General features: G+C 39.4%; 4 protein-coding genes across 6 annotated transcripts; 2 read left to right on the top strand and 2 right to left on the bottom strand.

Moving 5' to 3' along the window:
• Positions 1–704: 704 nt before the first annotated feature.
• On the top strand, positions 705–4,171 carry LOC143367499 (uncharacterized). 2 transcript variants are annotated; one of them, XM_076809376.1, is made up of 8 exons: positions 705–873; positions 1,026–1,313; positions 1,532–1,828; positions 2,138–2,249; positions 2,337–2,952; positions 3,119–3,324; positions 3,404–3,586; positions 3,696–4,171. In XM_076809376.1, exons 2-8 carry the CDS (start codon positions 1,078–1,080, stop codon positions 3,867–3,869), a joined length of 1,824 nt encoding a protein of 607 aa, XP_076665491.1. In that variant the 5' UTR covers positions 705–873; positions 1,026–1,077; the 3' UTR covers positions 3,870–4,171. The 2 variants fall into 2 exon arrangements, with proteins under 2 accessions (XP_076665491.1, XP_076665490.1); XM_076809375.1 differs by lacking the exon at positions 705–873 and having other exon boundaries at positions 888–1,313.
• A 107-nt stretch (positions 4,172–4,278) lies between these two features.
• Positions 4,279–7,088, bottom strand: LOC143367500 (protein SHQ1 homolog). 2 transcript variants are annotated; one of them, XM_076809378.1, is made up of 9 exons: positions 6,553–7,088; positions 6,299–6,489; positions 6,036–6,226; positions 5,544–5,948; positions 5,347–5,470; positions 5,114–5,277; positions 4,894–5,048; positions 4,747–4,794; positions 4,286–4,424 (listed from the first exon to the last, which is right to left on the bottom strand). In XM_076809378.1, exons 1-9 carry the CDS (start codon positions 6,693–6,695, stop codon positions 4,286–4,288), a joined length of 1,560 nt encoding a protein of 519 aa, XP_076665493.1. In that variant the 5' UTR covers positions 6,696–7,088. The 2 variants fall into 2 exon arrangements, with proteins under 2 accessions (XP_076665494.1, XP_076665493.1); XM_076809379.1 differs by lacking the exon at positions 4,747–4,794 and having other exon boundaries at positions 4,279–4,424; positions 6,553–7,087.
• A 910-nt stretch (positions 7,089–7,998) lies between these two features.
• Positions 7,999–14,201, top strand: Rpi1 (RNA polymerase I subunit RpI1). Its single transcript, XM_076809342.1, has 6 exons — positions 7,999–8,176; positions 8,276–8,492; positions 8,932–13,262; positions 13,347–13,502; positions 13,581–13,884; positions 13,970–14,201. The coding sequence occupies exons 2-6, from the start codon at positions 8,309–8,311 to the stop codon at positions 14,101–14,103; spliced, it is 5,109 nt and encodes a 1,702-aa protein (XP_076665457.1). The 5' UTR covers positions 7,999–8,176; positions 8,276–8,308; the 3' UTR covers positions 14,104–14,201.
• A 531-nt stretch (positions 14,202–14,732) lies between these two features.
• Positions 14,733–16,627, bottom strand: LOC143367509 (thioredoxin-2). Its single transcript, XM_076809399.1, has 4 exons — positions 16,476–16,627; positions 15,280–15,396; positions 15,088–15,201; positions 14,733–15,007 (listed from the first exon to the last, which is right to left on the bottom strand). The coding sequence occupies exons 1-4, from the start codon at positions 16,497–16,499 to the stop codon at positions 14,945–14,947; spliced, it is 318 nt and encodes a 105-aa protein (XP_076665514.1). The 5' UTR covers positions 16,500–16,627; the 3' UTR covers positions 14,733–14,944.
• Between the last annotated feature and the right edge of the window lie 3,332 nt (positions 16,628–19,959).

The following is a 19,959-nucleotide window of genomic DNA, read 5'->3' as shown; positions in this document are numbered from 1 at the left end:
TACTTCTTTCAACTCCCCTAGTCCTCAAATCCTCAAATAGCCCGACCGGTTTCGTTCGAATGGCTGTAACTTCGCCAATAATTCGAATTTCGAGTTCGCTTTAGGCGTATAATATTTCCAAGGCATGTACCTATCAAATGCATTTCTTTCCAATGGAGAAACGTATATGACCCCTTAACCCTCGGAAGACGAATAGTGGATATGACCGCGTAAGACGAATGCAGGGTCAGTTTGACCCATAGCAACATTTCTATGGTAAACGGATTTCACGAAAAAATTGAATATAAAATGAATTAATCCCACATAAATAGGTAACAAAAAAATACATAAAGAAAAATATTCACGTACATTTGATACACAAAATAGGTGTATCTCCCGTATGATTTTTATAAATAATGTTACTGCAATTTAGGCGTCTTATACTATATTTTGCCATTGCCGTCACAAATGTAACATCGTGATCGACTTTGTCAGAGTTGGATCAAAATGACCCTGCATTCGTTGTAGGAGGGTTGAGCCAGTTAGCAGCTTCTTATCCTGACTGGCGATACTGTAACGCGAGCAACACGTTGGACAGAGCACACGTGTCGTATTTATGCCACGTGTAGGAGGGATGCTGAACGGTGATCCAGCAGAAGCAAGCAGCATGCGAGGTCAGCAAAACGTTACAGTTTCTGTGTGACCCGCATACATATCGCTTCATATTCAGCGTAAATTGATTTTTCTACCCGGATATCAGGCGGACCGCGCGCGCTCACGCCACGATCAATGAACGATGATCCAGCCGCAGTCGGTGCTCCACCATCACGCTCTTACTTTTTAACCAGTTTATCGCCTCCCCGGTCCCAGATAACGCGCGTCCGTTAATAATCGGTACGCAGACGCGTTGCATATCGCGGGATTCATTAATTGGCTTCATACGCTTGGTCGCTCGAATCCTCTCGCCTATTGCTCTTAAACATTTCACTCTCATGCCTGCGCGCACCAATCGCACTCTCAATCCCTCGAATGATTTCTTTTCGAAGATCCTTCGCTGGCTGGTAACGCAGGGCTTACGTTCGAGAAAGTGGAAGAACCATGTGGATTTCAACCGCGGTGCTGATGATCGTGCTGGCTACTGGGAGCTTGGCTGATCGGGAGGAGGTGTCCTCGCAAACCCTTCACTCCTTCCCTCAATCGGAGGAGCCCCAAGATAACCGGGTACACGTCCAGCAATGCCGTGCCACGAATCTGTGCAAGAAGCATCTGGGATACGTGAACGTATTCGCGTTCCTGAATCCTTCTTGGTACTACAGCTTCAGGCAAGCAATCATGTGAGTCGCTGAAGAAACGGCAAGGCCCATTCTGTTAATAATTTCTATTCGCATTTCGTGGAACCTGGGGGTATTACAAATCGCATTAGAATCATTTGCTGGCAATAGGAAGTTGCTGTATAGCGTAGCTCACCTCTTCCGTAAAACCCCTCGGGGATGAACAAATGAAAATCGACGACTTGTCGCGGTGAAATCTTTTAAAGTACATTGTCTGCAAGGTTGGAAATGCTGAAGAAACGATTTGAGAAAGCTGGCTATCGGAATATCTTGTTCTTCGTCGTGACGCCGCCGGCAGGCTTATCGGACGACGCCGCGGAAGATAGCATGGAGGTAAAAGCGTGGAAAGAGATATCCAAAAATATACTGGAGCCGGAATATTTTTGGGGCGCGGAAGAGGCGGTCAACGACCTCGCGAAAACCAGCGAGCAAGGCGTCATCTTCCTTCAGGATAACCCAGAGTTTAGTATCTGGAAAAGCTTTCGTGCATCGAAGGACGAAGTGGTGGTCGTCGACCGGTGAGTTATCTTCGACACTTGCTAATCGCGATATACAACGTACTGCAAGCAAAGAAAGTCGATTTTTTAACGTACATACTATGTGGCCATTGCCGTTTGCAATTACTTAACACAAAAGTTATATCACCTTTTTATAAAACTCTTCTAAATAATTTCCCAGCAAGACGAATAACACTCCGAATTGATTAGATTAGAAGGTTTCAAGCTCTGCTGCATTATTCGTGCAGAAAGTAATAAACTCTGTTCTCCTTTCTTCATTGTTTCATTTTAATTACATACATTTAATACAACATGATATTACAATTACAGCTGTGGTAAATTGTGTTATCAAATCATTGTGCCCTGGAGCATATTATATTTCCCTTATGTTAAAGCAGCTATTCTTTCTACGTACAAAGAAGATCCGTGTGGTCCTTGCGACGTAAGTATAGGGAGACTATTATGATTCCGGAGATAGGAGTTAATGAATGGGAAATGTAAGAGTTTTAGTAACTTCTGCGATGAATAGGAGCAACCACCGTCGGTACAGAATTCCACGGATTATGATGAGTATATTCGAGGTGTGCAGCCAGATGAAAAGGAAGTAGACAAACATCTCGACCCGTATACGGTCCAAACGCCCACTAACTTGGAATCAGAGAGTGTTACTCTGCCTTCAGAGAAAGCAGAAGAGACCGAAGATGATAAAAATACAAGCAACGTCATTCATTTTGATATAAATTTAAATACCAATACAACCGCGACTCCTAATAGTATAGTGACTGATACGCCATTTGTGGAAACGGAAACACTTCACACATATTCGGAACTTGGTGGAATAGACCATGCGGGTGAAACCACATCAATGGAAAATATAAGAAACGACGAGAACATGAATACCACTTCCGTTGACAATAAAATTGAATCGACGTCTGAAGTTTCACTGCAGCAAACACAAATTGAAGGTTCATCTGTAGCCTCGGACTTAGAAACGCCCGAAGAACGCACAGTAGCGCAGGATCGCGAGCCAACAACTGTAAATAATGATATAAATACCGATGTAACAAGTGGTCGTGAAGATGTTCAGAATGCAAAGAATGAAAGTCTGAAGAATATGGAGGAGAAGGAAGAAATCTCTTCAGTCGGTAGTAGCCATAACATATCTGTAACGCGTAGAACATAGTAACTAAATTGTAGTACTTAATATTTCTCAAACCTCCACAATAGGAAACTGAATTACATTTTAAAATGTATCTTAAGAAGCCCTGGCCTAGAATTATAATTTTCTTCTTACAAGTCTTTCTTCCACAGATCACGAAGCATTAAATGGAGACACTGGGGATAAAGAAAGGCAGATTCAACGAGGGGAGAGTTTGCCTTTACGCATAATACTGTACGCTCCGCACTTGCACCAAGAAGGGCAAAACTTGAAGCAATACACGCACTTGGTTCTGAAGGCAGGAAATCCTGATTACCATGGCCACTTTCATAGTATGAGTACAATCGGTTACCAACAGGTAAATGTTCCTATCAAATACAACAAACTCCTTTCATAATGTATCACGTTAATCCGTTCTACCTGTTGAAAACTATAAGCCAACGTTGGAAAGCTTAGACGCAGCGAAATTGGGAAATAAAAAGCTGGATGTATACATGAACGGTGTAGACGAAAGTCCAGGGGTATACGGAGAAATTGCGGACTATTGGATAAATTCCGAAGAAGAGGAATTTAACAAACAGATCGAAAATACAGAGTTTTTAGACTACAACGATATTACGGTGACCATCTTTCAAACACTGCTTTCAACCAGACTTTCTAAATACAACTAATCAATTGCAGAATAAGGACGTGCAAAGTATAACTAAATGCTTTACGAATCATTATTAGGTTGATGCAGAGGGTGGCGTTGAAAACACTTTCGATGATGAAAGCACGATATTGAAACCAGGTGATATCGGTGAAACGAATTCGGAAATTAAAGATAATTCGGATGATTTCGCGCAACATAAATTGACCAAGCATTACTATAAACTGGTGCCATGGATTGACTATGTCCTTTAATACGTAAAGAACTCACCTTATCGAGAAAGTAATGTATATACTGTACATGTTTACAGGGACAATTGTAACATTCACATATATGTAAGATAGACACGAAACGAGCCATATTTATAGAGTCCTTATGCAATTACAAAAACGCTTTGCATGGTCATAGAAAGTTGATTGTAAAAGCGAAAATGTATCGTTGTAAATCTTACAAACAGTTTCGTTTAGCATGTGTATATATATATATAAGTACGAATATCATTTTATGAACACAGAAGGTATTAATAATAATTTTTTTACTTATAAGTAAATAAAAACCTTTTGAAGACATTATTTTTGTAGCGGTTTCGGTACTAGATACCGAAGCTCGAGACGTAGAAATACAGGACGTTATACGTAAGGATTGAATAGTAAGTGCGTACTTTTGCAATTCATTCTGGTTCACTTGCATCGTCAGAATCTAGATTACAACTACTATTACTCGTTGTAGTGGTGGTCGAAGTGCTACTTTCTGAATCGGTCTCAGAATCTGTATCGCTGCTGTCACTTGAACTCGAGCTGCTCGACAACCTGCGTAACATAATATCGGCGTCTAAATTACATGGAAGGGCACTGTTTACGCCTTTCTCACTGTGCACATTTTGCCATGCGTAGTGTGCAAATATAACGACAGATTGTTGTCATTATGTATCGTCGACATGAATTTGCAAATTAATATCTATGTGATTGGTCGAAGGGAGGTGCATTTCAGTTAGTATATTACATTGGTGTATCTTAAATAGGGGTTCATGATTTGTGTAAATATTTAATTCATCCATTAAACGGTAATAGATTAAGCCTTGTTAAGTGATAAAGTTATCAATACTCAAAACAATTCTATTAAAATACTTACAAATACTTTAAAGAATGTTTGTCTTTAATGTAGTATATAGTCTTTGGCCTTTAAAATAAAATCATACAACGTAAAAACATAATATTACTTTAGTGGAGCTTTAAATTCGAAGAATTTATAAAAGGTATTATTTGTCGTTACACTTACTTATCCCTTTCGTTGTCGTTCACCGTCAATTCGTCCATTTGACCCACCATGTCATGAACGGAATTTTCTATAATGAGATCGTCTTCCTGAACCGAATAAGCTGCTTGCTCTAATTCACCTAAATGGAATCCCATTTGTTCGTTACTCGGTTGAACCTTAAAAGGAATACATGTACGTCAACAGTCTGTAACATTTTATTTTTTATCAATTCCATACTCACGTTAACTATTAAAGAGTACAGCGACTCTATTACAGATTCGTGAACTTGTTGCAACCAAACCAAATAATTACTTATGTACAATTGATTTAGTATATACCGTGGCTCACACGCGTTGTTAAACAAGCTGTGTATTTCGCAGAAACGCTTTATGATATACTTCTTACCTAGTATCAAATTACATTGAAAGTCAAGGAATAATAACTTCGCGAAATGATATTTTACCTTCTGCTTACCTAACTTAATAACCTTCTTCACATCCTCCAAGACTTTCAAAGAAAGATTCCAATTTCTGAAAAGTGGGTAACACAGCGATCTTCTAAAACATGCCTTTACAACTTCTTCTGGGTCAGAGAATTCCTAAAAGTATCGTTATTAACGTCTCGAACGGTAGGATTGAAACAGACGCAAAGATTTAGAAAATTCGACGCACCTCGAACCAAGATAAGGTAGAACTCAATTTATTTACAGTCCAACTGCTCTCCACTGTATTTTCTCCCAGCGTCGTCCTATGATTATAACAGCTACCGAACAAAATATCAACTAAACTTAGAAGAAGCCTATGAGTCTCTTCATTGTTTAATAAATATTCTTTGTTCGGAAGCTCTTTCAATAAGTCCACCTCGGTTTCGTTTAATGCAACGTTTTCCTTTTCCAGGCTATCCCATTCAGCGGTAAACAATATGTACGGTTCTATACATTCTACCTGCATGAGGTCCGCTAAATAATGCTCTTCGTTGAAGTCTGAAAGTTCACGTTTCTCTCGTAAAGTCTTCCGTTCAGACTGAGGTGTCGAATCAGGCATCGGGAGGTCCACTATTTCCTTAATCCATGCCGCCTAACATTCAGAACGATATGCTTATAAGTGACCATCAAGTTTTACACATAAAACTGATACAGAACACTTGTAGTTTAAAATATATACATCGAAGGACGCTAAAGCTGCGGATATCTTATTCGCAAAGCCATATTTAGGGGAACCAGATAAAAGACTTATGGTTTCGTTAGGATTATTCTGGTGCATATACCACTCATCACCGTTCGTATTCTCTTCCACCTTGCAACCATTGTCGTTTGGTGTTTCATTAATATCTTCTGAATTCGCAGATGGATTTCCTACGACACAAAATGCATCAGATTCGTACTAAGCTAAGACTAAATAAACAATTGTATACAAATAATATTTACCAATCACTTCAATATTGGGAACAATCGTACTTTTCTTTTTTGCCGGCGCTAACAATATAGTTATCATGTCTAAATTTTCGAAGTATTCTCCTTTCGTTACTTTCGAAAATCTCAAAGAGAAATCTCCTTTCTCGCAGTCGTAGGATCCAAATGACGAATCATTCTCTTCTATTTCACCCGGAAGCTTTAGCCTGATATAAAAGAGGTTCGTAGAAAAAACGGAATGCCACAGATTTTTGAGATTAATTCTTTACCTTAAATAATACGGCGTAGAGTAAAATCTGAAATCCGTTCCGTCAACGTATATTTCTGTGTCCTTAACATTGGCATATGGAGCGTGAATTATTATCGAGACTTCTACATCGGTCTGAGTTATTTCAAATCGCGGAGTCAACATCTTTCGCGATATACTTAGAAAATTAATGCGATTCAGAACTGCTTGTTCTATTTCTACCACGCGCAGAAATTACTTTACACGTTTGCGGGGGCAAACTACGAAGCGAACATTAAACATTAAATAAGAGTGCCGATGTAAACATCGTAACATATAAGTACGTATTTATAAATATTCTTCGATTATTTATATATTTCGCAACGCAAAAGCTCTTGGAAAACTGTGCTCCACCATAAATTATATCTATTATTTATTATTGAATTTATGAAACATTTCACGCTCAACTTCGTATTCGCAAACTACATTTCGAAATTTAAAATTCTTTCGGTTCCACTGACTTTTTATTTCTCTGGCGTTCAGTGAGCGCATGTGACATCGCTGGACCACGGATCGGCGGGCTTAAGCTACGCTGATGGAGGGGGAAACACCTACTGGAGCGGTGGTAATGTGTGCGTGAACCGACGCCACCGCCAAGCCAGCCAAGTAAAATAAATTGTCGACGCTGGTTGGCTGCGGCCAACAGGTTGATCACTCGCTTGACGCTGGCGTCGGTTACAGCGAATTCGGAGCGGTATTCTCAGTCGCTACTTATTCTTAAGCAAATGCTTAAGCGTTCGGCATCCTTTACTAGCTACTAGGTTAGTAGAAGATGCCGTATGCTTAAGTATTGATGTCAGAAAATGAGTTGCATTAGTTGTTTCTGATAGAGACGAAGATAGCTCTATAAGAATCAACCAATCCAAGTCATTTTCTGGTACGAGCACGGGTTCAGTGCGAGATACCGAGTTCGCTATTAGTCTCCAATCGTGGCGTCTCACGCACACATTACCACCGCTCCTGTAGGTGTTTCCTTCTCCATCAGCGTAGTTTAAGCCCGCCGATCTCTGTGTTGTATATCGCGATGTGCAATGCTTACCTACCGAAAAATTCGACAAATAGTCTCAGCCCTAATTTACTATCCTCGTCTGGCCTAACTGTAGTTTTAAAAGTTATTGAATGCAACCTCAGGCTCTCGTACGCCTTTTGAGTTCAGGTATCAGCTACTAATATACGAGCACGTTCGAAAACCTGGCAAGGAAAAGCCCTCGAGAAGTACAATGCGCTCTACGTGTTTACGAGTCCTAGTAATAAACTCTTCCCCGTCCTCCATTTCAAATACGTACTCTACATATCGATTACATACAATTTCCCAGCCATGTTCAAGCGATAGCGTACACCTACATATAATCCTATAAATACATCGACATTACTATCGATTTTCGATACTTCGAGACTCGACTAATTCACGTGCGACTATCGCATTCAATCACATGACACGTGTTGATAATGTTGTGCCATGCGGCGAAAAATTTGTAACCTATTTAGTTTGTGACTGAACGGTGAAATTTGTTCTGAAAATGCAGAACTTTATTGATACAGTTGTTGGGGAGTGATGTACCCATGAAACCGTATATATTGTTTTCTTTAAAAAAATTATATTATAGGTACTGCACACTGTACTTCTTTTAATAAAGCATATTCTATACGTTTCCGAATTGTATGTTTGTCTTTTAAAGGAACAAATATTGATATTTTTCTTTTAGGAATTGAAGAGCGCGAACGGAAGGGCTATTAAAATGGCACAGAATAAATATCATTTTCCGCGCTTGACTCCAAAGCACTTGGATCCGAAATGCCTAATGTTTTCTATGTTTACTGCCAATGATATAAGAAATTTAAGCGTTGCTAAAATAAGAACACCATTGTCGTTTAATATATTAGGGCACCCTTTAAAAGGAGGATTGTACGATCCAGCATTAGGTAAAGAAATCAAGTAATATAAATGTACATGTACGTAAAGTTCGTTCAACGAGTCGAGTCACCAGCTATAAAGAAATTTTGTCACTCGTTATCAAATGCTAGTCAATTATTAATCACAGAGCTGTCTTTGCATCATTTTGTGAAACAGGTTACACCAAATACTATAAAAATAATAATAATAATAGCGACAGCGATAGTAGTTTGGAATCAAGCAACAAGATATTAATCGTTTAGAACTTATTTTGTTTATTGGGTTATTCATACTCATATTTGCAATGAATAATATACAACATCCGAGGGATACGTCTGTGTTCTGTCTGAATGCCGCTTGCCTTTATTTATAGCCCATGACTCGACTTGTTGAACTGATTATACATTTACGTACACACGAAGATAGGTAGAGGCATCAGTAATATACATCATTTGTTTTGTAATTTAGGTCCCCTTATAGAAAGTTCAGATCCATGCGGAACCTGTGGATGCAATGTATTTAAATGTACTGGCCACTTTGGACATATAGAATTACCCATGCCAGTTGTAAATCCATTGTTTCATAAAGGACTGTACATGTTGATTAAGACCGCTTGTTTAAAATGCTTCACCTTACAAATTCCTGTTTACGTAAAGCTGTTGTTGTCTGCGAAACTGAAATTGCTTCAGCAAGGATATCTTAGCGATCTTGAAGGCTTGGAACAGGAAGTGATGGTTGTCGCTGGTAGTACTAGCAATCCTTATGAGGTCGATGGACAATATGTTCAAGATATCATTGATAATTATACAGAGAATCTTCTCAATCGGTCGAGATTCGATCAGTCTCGTATGCAGTGCGACGAAGCTCAATTGAATACAAAAAATATTAATATGCAGTGGCATTCGTACGTTGAGAATGTCCTGAAGCAATATGTAACACCGAAAATTTGTACAAATTGTAACGAAATTATACCGAAGATTACAACATTGAAGAATAAAATTATGACGACCAGAATATCGGAGGCGGACGATGAGTACCGAAATTCACGTAAAGTAATTCATAAAATAGAAACGGTGATAATAATGCCAGATCAGTCTAAGGAATATCTAAGAAGGCTCTGGAATCGTGAGAAGGATTTTCTTACAGTACTTATTCCTTGCTTTGGAATGGTAGATATTGAATATCCAACTGATATATTTTTCTTCGAAGTAATACCAGTTCTACCGCCAATAGTTAGGCCAGTTAGTTTTCTCAAAGGTCAAATGATAGAGCATCCACAGACCCAAGTCTACAAAACTGTTATTCAGGACTGCCTTGTACTAAGAAATATCATTCAAACGATTCAAGACGGAGATACAGATCAACTACCAGAAGAGGGTAAGCTTGTGTTCGAGCAAATGAAGGGAAATTCAGCGGTTGAGAAATTGCACAATGCTTGGGAAAGTTTACAAGTGAACGTAGATCACTTAATGGACCGCGACTTGAATAAAACAGCGGATTCTGCAAACTGCCAAGGTCTGAAACAAGTTATAGAGAAGAAGGAAGGAGTTATTAGAATGCACATGATGGGTAAAAGAGTGAATTATGCTGCCCGCTCAGTCATTACGCCTGATCCCAACTTGAATATAGACGAAATTGGTATTCCCGAAGCGTTTGCGCTGAAACTAACATATCCGACGCCTGTTACACCTTGGAATGTTGTACAACTACGACAGTTAGTTTTAAATGGCCCTAATGTTCATCCTGGCGCAGTCATGGTTCAGAATGAAGACGGAAGTATGCAACGTATCTCTGCTGCCGATCCTCTGAAAAGGGAAGCTCTTGCGAAACGACTTTTAACGACAAGCGACAAAGCGAACAAGTTTTTTAAAGGCATTAAAATTATACACAGGCATCTGCAAAATGGTGATGTTTTACTACTAAACCGTCAGCCGACTTTGCATAAACCTAGTATAATGGCTCATAAAGCTCGTATTTTAAAAGGAGAGAAAACTCTGCGTCTTCATTACGCTAATTGCAAAGCTTATAACGCGGACTTCGATGGTGACGAAATGAATGCACATTATCCCCAGAACGAACTCGCCAGAAGCGAGGGATACAACATAGCTAACGTATCTAATCAGTACCTCGTACCCAAAGATGGCACTCCATTAGGCGGTCTCATTCAAGATCACATGATCTCTGGCGTTCGTTTAACAGTAAGAGGGACATTCTTCTCACGGACAGATTACATGCAATTGGTTTACGCTGCTTTGTCTACAATGCAGGAAAATATCATACTCCTTCCGCCTACCATTATAAAACCAGAACCCCTGTGGTCTGGTAAACAGATCATATCCACTGTTATCATTAATATTATCCCGTCGAGCCAGGCGCGTATAAATTTAACGGCAAGTGCTAAGATCAGTGTAAAAGAATGGCAAACTGCGAAAGCACGGCGTTGGAAGTATGGTACTGAATTCTCGAATCCCAAAACAATGTCAGAGGCAGAAGTTATTATACGAAATGGAGAACTACTGTGCGGTGTACTTGATAAAACACATTATGGTGCCACACCGTTTGGTCTTATACATTGTATCTTTGAACTTTACGGCGGAATATGCTCTACGAAGTTGTTAAGTGCCTTTGGTAAATTGTTCCAGACATTTTTGCAGAGAACTGGATTTACGCTTGGCATCGAAGATATCTTGTTGCTAAGAAAGGCAGATGCAAAGCGCAGAGAGATTATTTCCAACTGCAGAAATATCGGAGAAGATATCCAGAAATCGATACTGGAATTGCCCGCTGATACACCTATGAATGAAGTTACAGAAAAGATGGAGGAATCTTATTGGAGTAATTCTAAGTTTCGTGCGCAGGTCGATCGGAAATACAAAAGCGCGCTGGATCAGTACACTAACGACATAAATAAGACCTGTTTGCCAGCTGGTCTTTTAAAAAAATTTCCAGACAATAACTTGCAGCTGATGGTTCAGTCCGGTGCAAAAGGTTCTACTGTAAATACCATGCAAATATCATGTTTACTTGGACAGATCGAGTTGGAAGGAAAGAGACCACCTTTGATGATCAGCGGGAAAAGTCTTCCAAGCTTTCCTGCGTACGATCCAACGCCAAGGGCTGGCGGTTTCATCGATGGTCGATTCATGACAGGAATTCAACCTCAAGAATTTTTCTTTCATTGTATGGCGGGGCGCGAAGGTCTTATCGACACTGCCGTGAAAACCAGTAGATCAGGATATCTGCAACGGTGTCTGATTAAACATCTTGAAGGCTTAGTTATTAATTACGACTCGACGGTACGAGATTCGGATGGCAGTTTGGTACAGATTTATTATGGAGAAGATGGGCTTGATATTCCAGGCTCAAGATTTTTAAGGAAAGAACAGATGGATTTCTTAATCGACAATAAAGACGCAATTGTCAATGAAGAGCTGGTGAAAAATCTGAAGGCGGATTCAGACACAGAAGAAATTTCGAAATTGGTGAGGGCAATAAGGAAATGGAAAAGTGGGACTGTGTTACGGAAGAGGAAAATTAGTCCGTTCACAAGATTCTCCTCGGAGGACCTGAAAATTAAGAGTTCAAAATTTACGAAAATCGATGAGAACTCTGGAAGGAGCAAAGCTGCGCTTTCGATCATGAGGAAGTGGATAAGAGCCACAAAGGAAACAAAGGAACTCATGTCTGCCGAGTGTAAAAGTTGCCCTGACCCAGTAATGTCAAGATACAGGCAAGATTTAGACTTCGGCGTGCTTTCTGAACGACTGGAGCATCTGATGGAGGAATATTTGAATAGTAAGCACAGGAATGCTTCGATAAGAAAGAGCAGTTTAAGAGATCTTTTGTCTATGAAAATAATGAGGACTGTGTGTCCACCTGGTGAACCAGTAGGTTTGCTGGCAGCTCAATCTGTAGGGGAGCCGTCAACTCAAATGACTTTAAATACTTTCCACTTTGCTGGTCGTGGGGAAATGAACGTTACCTTGGGTATACCGAGGTTGCGTGAAATACTCATGATGGCGTCGAAGAATATTAAAACGCCCAGCATGGAGATACCGTTTCAAAGAGATTTAGAGGACGTAGCCAAGTACTCCAAAAAATTGAGATTAAAGCTCACCAAATGCATTTTATCGAATGTTCTGAGTAATATTACAATAAGTAGGCACATGGAACAGTCGCCGAATAGACAACTGGTACATACTATGACCATTAATTATCTGCCGCACAAGTCCTACAAAGGAGAATTTTCTGTTCAGCCACAAGATATATTAAAGAAGACGGAAGCAGTATTCTTCAAGGAAATATTTAAGGAAATTAAGAAAGTTGCGAAAGTAACAGGTGCCTTAATACACGTGGAAGACGAGAAGAAGTCTATGTATGAAGATGCTTTATTGGATCAAGCTGAGCCAAACGAAGGGACAGAGTCCTCTCTCAAACCACGAACAAACTTAGGGGAAATGCATGAATCGTCGGACGAAGAAGATGCAGCAGAAGATGCGGATGCAACCCTGTCACGATCGATCTCTCGTCACCAGGAAAATCGGGAATACGAGGATCCAGAAGAAGAGGAAGTGGACGACGCGAATGAAAAGGAAGACAATGTCGCTACAGAAAATGGCAATGAGATGCCGAACAACAAAGATAAACAAGAGGAAGATGAAGATGAGGGCATTGATAGTGAAGGTGCAAATGAAATACATATTTCAAAGAGGAAAAAAAACGTTGTAGACATGTACATGCATGCAATGAAATATGATTATGATGAAGATAGATATTCATGGTGCAAACTAACGTTTTGGGTAAGTAAACTGTTAGGACGCGTTTGGCGATCGCATTCTACGAATATACTTATGTTTTCTGTAATCCTGATTCTTGTTTCTCAGTTACCTCTTAAAATGATAAAACTGGATTTACCGACGATAGTTAGAAACGTGGCAAATAGAGTGGTTTTATCAGAGGTTCCGTGTCTAAAGCGTGCATTCACATTCCAAAATAATGACGGAGAAACTATTCTTAAAACCGATGGCATCAACATAATAGTAAGTGAAGATTTTACATTAATAGCAATTTTATATCTCGTTGCCGTTCTTCGTTAATCATGTCTTTCTATGTTCTAGGAAATGTTTAAACACGACAAGTTATTAGACTTGAACAGAATGTATTCGAACGACATTTATGGCATTTCCCAAACGTACGGTATTGAAGCTGCTAATAGAGTTATCGTACGAGAAGTAAGGGACGTGTTCAAAATGTATGGCATCACCGTTGATGTCCGTCATTTATCATTGATTGCGGATTACATGACCTTCGATGGCACGTTCCAACCTCTTAGCCGCAAAGGAATGGAAGATTCGGCCTCTCCTTTGCAGCAAATGAGCTTCGAAAGTTCTCTGAATTTCTTGAGAAATGCTACATTGCAAGGTAAAGCAGTTAATTTAAACGATGCTTTAGGGCGTTATACAACTGTAGTACGTGTTACATAATCCTGTGTAATTCCAATTTGCAGGAAAGCGAGATAATTTGGTGTCTCCTTCTAGTCGATTAATGTTAGGCCAACCTTGCAAATCTGGTACCGGAGCGTGTTCGCTGCTAGTAAGAATACAAAAACAACCAGAGGTCGCTATGTCAGTAGCTGGATAGCTATATAAATATTAGCTTTCTTCGATGGTATCGTTTTATAATGAATTTACTGTATTAATTAAACGCGATCGTGTAAATAAATTCATTTTCGTATTATAGGTCTTTTGACAGTCTATTTCTTGGAATATTATTCCGAAAAAGGCCGGTGGCCGATCGTGATAAGGTTTGGTGGGAGAGGCGGGGAGGGGGTGTGGACCCTAAATCTAAAATTGTAGCTTCGGGTATTTATTAGTTTCCGAAATATTATTTTTTTTTTAAATTGGTGCGAAGGAACCCTCCCATCCTGCCATTTTTTATTTTTGAAATTTTGTAATCGCACTCTCATTTTTAGCATCGCCAAACTCACACTGGTTCGCTACCATGCTTTACGCGCCCCCCGCACTAATCTAGCCCCAACCGATACTATAGTCTGATTTTCGAGAGTTGAGTCCTGAAGCGGGTCACCATTGGTTCCTCCTTAAGGTTTGCGCACACATATCCGAAGCTAAAATTTTATATCTGGCGTCTTTCCACACCCCTTGTAATACCCACCCACCAAGTTTCATCTCGATCGACCACCGGTCCCTTTCGGAAGTAAAGCCATTTCTTGCACTATTAAAAAATAATGGAATGAAAGTAATTGCACCGTGTTATAAGCTGATTACACTTTATTTTGCAACAAAATATATATAACAAAGCTGGTAATGTATTATCAAAACATATTCTATCATCTCGCAGTTTCCTTGCAAGTTAAGTAACTTTATTTTCAAAGACCACAAGGCTTCTGCCGCGTCTCTTGTGATTAATACCAATTAATAATCAATTCAGCTTACAAAGTATTCTTATTATCCATATTAATTATTTACTTGTGCTTCTGAATTGTGCTTTTGAGTTTGTCGTAATTAGCGCCAGCGAATGTTTCCAGCTGAAATAGATTTGAGACATCGGTTTTAACTACTACTGCCTTCCGCTTCGATACATATATTAGTTTAAAGCGATACATACCACTTTACCTCCCTTGATGAAGATAAAGGTGGGCATACTGGTGATGTCATATTGGGCAGCGATATCTTCGCATTCGTCTATGTCGACTTTCAAGAAGATAATATTTGGCATCTCCTATTAAAGGGAAAGCCGCTGTTTAGCGATAAATGTTTAACTTTGCAATAGCAATCGTTTTGCGTAAAATAATCTAACCTTTGACAACTCCTCGAGCTTAGGTGCGATCATCTTGCAAGGACCGCACCATGTGGCAAAGAAGTCGATTACGACCAAACTGTCGCCCGCCTTCGCCAGGGTGCTCTGCAACTCATCCTGCAAGTATAATTTTAATCGATATTACTTTCAAAAAAAGTTACATAAAACTTTTACTATCCATTCGCAGAAACGTAATTTCATGAAATTCTGAAAAGAAAGACATAAGTGTATTGCTAAATTTCTTTTACATCACCCATACTAGTGCACTCTAAGTACTGTATCATTAATGTAACTGATAACCAGAAGGTAGTTAGCCATGATAAGAGATATATGCTGTTGGTCACTAAATGATAGAACTAAATATAGTTTTACGATTACATGGCTTGATAATAACAGGACGAAAACTCATGCAGCCTACTCGTAACAGAATAATCCACCGAAACTAACATTAATTCAGGAAAACTATCGATCAACTTGATATAGTTGAAAATCTTTTTTACTTTGTAATTCTGTTTACATTCCGCGTTAATCTGTCCTGGTGAATATCATGATAACTAATTGAGAATTCTGAGATTAAATAGAAATATTTTCAACGATGTTCACAGTGGATGCTTGAACAATGTCGTATCTATATAATGATCAATCAACGAACAGGTCGTTGATGCACTGAATCATCGTCCCTATCGTAAGACCGGATCCACAGTGGAGGCATGCTTCAAACGCATGCTCCGATGCGGCAAATCATCCCAATGCCACGAACTACATTTATACGTGGTAATTGAAATTGTTTACGGTTGACGCAATGCTACATGAACACCGACTCGAAAGCGATCATATCGCTTATGTTCCGTGGCGCTGCGGTCAGGGCGAACCGGAGACCGGCACAACTTGCTTACGTCGTTCACGATTTAAGGATTATAGACTCGACACACGATCCCGAATCTAGTCTTTCGGTTGTAACACGAGGAAAACTAATCGCGCTAAACTGACCCGAGCTAGAGCCGATTGTTTCAAGGCCGACCAGTGTCGCGGGAAGTGTGATATAATCGAACGTAGAGCCACACTGTGATTCGTGACTTCTTCCCAAAAGTAATTAGCATGGTTACTCGCAACGTGCAAGACTACCGCGGCGTATATTCCATAAATGTTTATACAGGAATAGAACAGAAACATTGAGGAGGATTTGAATTACTCACGGAATTCTGAATCTGGACAACCATTTCTATTCCTTCTAGGAAACTCGTTCGTCTATGTGCAAGCACAAGTGGTGTATAACCAAACTCTTTGATAGTTCGTTAACGACTGAGCGCTGTAGGCTACTGAGCCTGTAGCCAAGTGAATCCACGGTAGTTCCGTTCTACCCTTCCCCTCGCCGCTCCACCCGTTCCACCACCCTCTCTCCCTCTCTCACTTCGATTTTCTCTGTCCAACGGTCGAATTCTTAAGGTGTTGTCGCGCTCGAACTCGAAGCATGGCGTAATAGGACAAGCCCCGTAATACGTCCGTGTTTCGCTCATATTGCTCATAGCACAGAATTCCTAGATCACGTTCTGCGTTTCCTACTAGCTCGTACCGCAATGAGGAAGTATGCGCTTGATCACGAAGGAAGCTCGATAAAGTCGACGGATATTTGTCCACGTTTCGAGATTCCATCGATGTGACGCAGTTAACATCTTTACGCGCTCTTTTTGGGGAAGATACCTACTTTCCTGCCGATCTCGGTTGCGACACAATCGTTGTTGTTTGACGACTCTTTCTCTCGACGATAAGATAGTATATAGACCTTTCAAGTTTAGCGCCATGCTGGTGGATAAAATACGGTAAAAGGTAAAGAATTTTGCTATCTTTTTCTTAATGTGAGGTTTAAGTTCGAGTAGCAAAGGTTAGAAGGTATGGAAGATCGATACTGATACGCCTGTACAAGGTAGGAGATGCATAGATCGTGTGACGCATAGTCACGTTTGCATGATATATTAATTCTACTGTAATGCGTGCAAAGGCGAGACTTTCAGGATTTCGCAGAAACGCTTTCGTCGGAAAATAGCCTTGGCATTATGGTAACAAGGACCTAGATAAGCTACTACCCTACATATTGTAGGGAAATCGATGAACGCGAAACAAGGACAGCCCGCAGTGCTCCCTTAACGTAATTGCAATAAAATGTTCGTGCGAATGCATACTAGTTTTTTCTTTTTAATGTGGTTTCTATTGATCTTTAACTCGTGGGGAATATTATTTTTGTGACATTCGTGCAACTGGCTTCTAGGTCGTGGCATTTACATGAATAACCCTTATCTGTATATAATCATACATTAGAAATGAAGCATGCAAGCGAAAGTATATAGAATGACACAAAATTTAATTAAAGCACTGACCCAGGAAGATGATTTCATAGAGTGATGATGTCACATGACACTCTTTGGTAACAGTTGACGCGTTTGAATGATTTGCAAACGTGTTCGTGATACCCTTATCGACATATAATCTTCTGTATTTGATCGCGATAGTACCGTGATTATTTTTAATGTTACACCTAAGTAAATTAAGCATCAGCGCTTAGATTTTATCTATTCTCCGATCCTATATCTGTATTAAAGATTTTTACATCCGCGCTGCGAGAACGATGAAGGAAGAGCAATCGATGAATTAATATCCAGTACATCGTTACTTGCTTGTCGCTAGATCAAACAGTCCAATACACCGCATTCTCTATTTTACACGCTCTGTTACCATTTGCTCGAATCCACATCCATTGTATAGCAAAATTGTTTTTATCGATTCATACCGTTCCATAGCTTTTAAAAGGCAGTTACTTGCATATCATGATGAAACCACAGGCGAGGTATAGTTTTACAACTTGTCAGTGATGAAAGATTTCTATTCATTGAGCTGCATAATTCAATGACTTGCGATGGACTAAGTCGTTAATGCTTTGTATCTTTTACTATAAAAATTATAAAATTTAGTTCAAATTTTATTGTAGATTATATCGACGTGCGTTACGAAAAGCAGCACGTTTCATTTTTCTTACGAAAAACAGCACATTTCAGTTTGCCACGTAAAGAGGCACAATCCATCGTTTCCGACGAATATTAGTACGTTTGGTCTTCCGCCGTGAAAACTACATAGCATATTTGACTGCTTAGCCACGAAGAATAGCACATTTCGTACTTTTGGGTTCTACTGCAGAAACTATCACGTTTCGGCGCGAGGTTAGTTTAACCCTCGGTTGTCGCACCTCCTTTTTCAAACGTAGTTGTCACACTGGGTGAATTTGACCCTGCCAATTTTCAATCAGTTGTTATTTAAAAACTATTTGTTAAATTCAGTTGCAAAAAATCCGAGATAAAGTTTGAGCATTGGAGAATACATGCCCATCGTTGAAAGTTGACGTTTATAGTATCATCATGCTTAAAAAAAATTTAAACGAATAAGTGTTCCGACAAAACGTTTTTTTTTTTGCTTAAAAAATCATAACTTTTTTAATTTTTAATATTTTTAGCTAAAAATTTATAGTAATATTCTTGAAATGTGCTGCTTTGATAAAAAAAATAGTCCTATATCGGAGCTTTCAAAAATGGTATTTATTTTGCATACTGAATGGTAGCATCATTTGGGTTGAAAAACTCAAACGTTTGGGGGGGGTCCTAGGACCCCCTTACCATTTTAGTGTCGCATGCAACATTACCGGTGAAGTCTCAAAACAGATTGTAACGCTACGCGTGGTAGGAACTAGAATTCAGCACGAGTAAAACTAGGTTATGTTTTGAGAGCAGATGCCACTACCACAGACGAGGTATAGGATAGACTTATCACCTTGTGGATGTTGGTGTCGCCACAGACGAGGTATAGAAAATTATTGGTCATTGCTCTTAGGGGGTGAATCTACACCTCTGGATCGTTGGATATTTGTAAAAAAAGTGTTAAATTTTTTGGTAAACTTGTCGAAAAGCTACCTCCTCACCGATTTCAATGACCTTCACGTATGTTGTCAGTCATCATTCTGAACAACATTTCCCTTTAAACTTTTTTGCGGTCGGCTTTGGTTTACGAAATACTCGCAAAAAACTTTACTTAACACTTTACTTAAATTTACCATTTTTTTTACATCAATGTATTCTGCGCGTTGAAAAGGGAAAATGTTGGAAAGAAGCCATATGACGCAAAGGAACCCTTTGGTCAGGAAAAATTGTTAAAGATTTCGGAACGACTTGATTGTGTACAGTTACACGTATATGTAGGCATGGGCCCACCAGTACTGTGCTGCTTGATACGAGACACATCATAAGATTACCATAATTTATTAATCATTTCTTAATTAGTTATTATAGGAACTGTTCAAAATGATAAATGAAAGTGTATCTCTGTACACAGAGTATCCCGGGTATATAGTGGAAAAATTTAAAGATGTTGAAAAAGTTAATATAAACCCATGTTCGCAAATAATTTATTAAGGAATTATAAGCGATAGCAAAGATTCGATACATCGTAAGCGAAGTTGTACAATGCTTCTCCGTTGTATGGGTCTGTAGAGTTGCTGATTGATAAACAAATGAAGAAATTTTTATTTCGATATAAACTTTTCAATTATTTGCCTCTTAAATATGCTGTAATTCCTACCGCTTGTAGTGCTGCACTCTTATTTCATGCTTAGCCGTTAACGTTGGATGCGACACGGAA

Source organism: Andrena cerasifolii, chromosome 3 (assembly GCF_050908995.1).
Source record: "Andrena cerasifolii isolate SP2316 chromosome 3, iyAndCera1_principal, whole genome shotgun sequence".
In the NCBI taxonomy this organism is placed as follows: domain Eukaryota; kingdom Metazoa; phylum Arthropoda; class Insecta; order Hymenoptera; family Andrenidae; genus Andrena; species Andrena cerasifolii.
The sequence above is the reverse complement of the archived record's forward strand: the minus strand, read 5'-3'. Positions and strand labels throughout refer to the sequence as shown.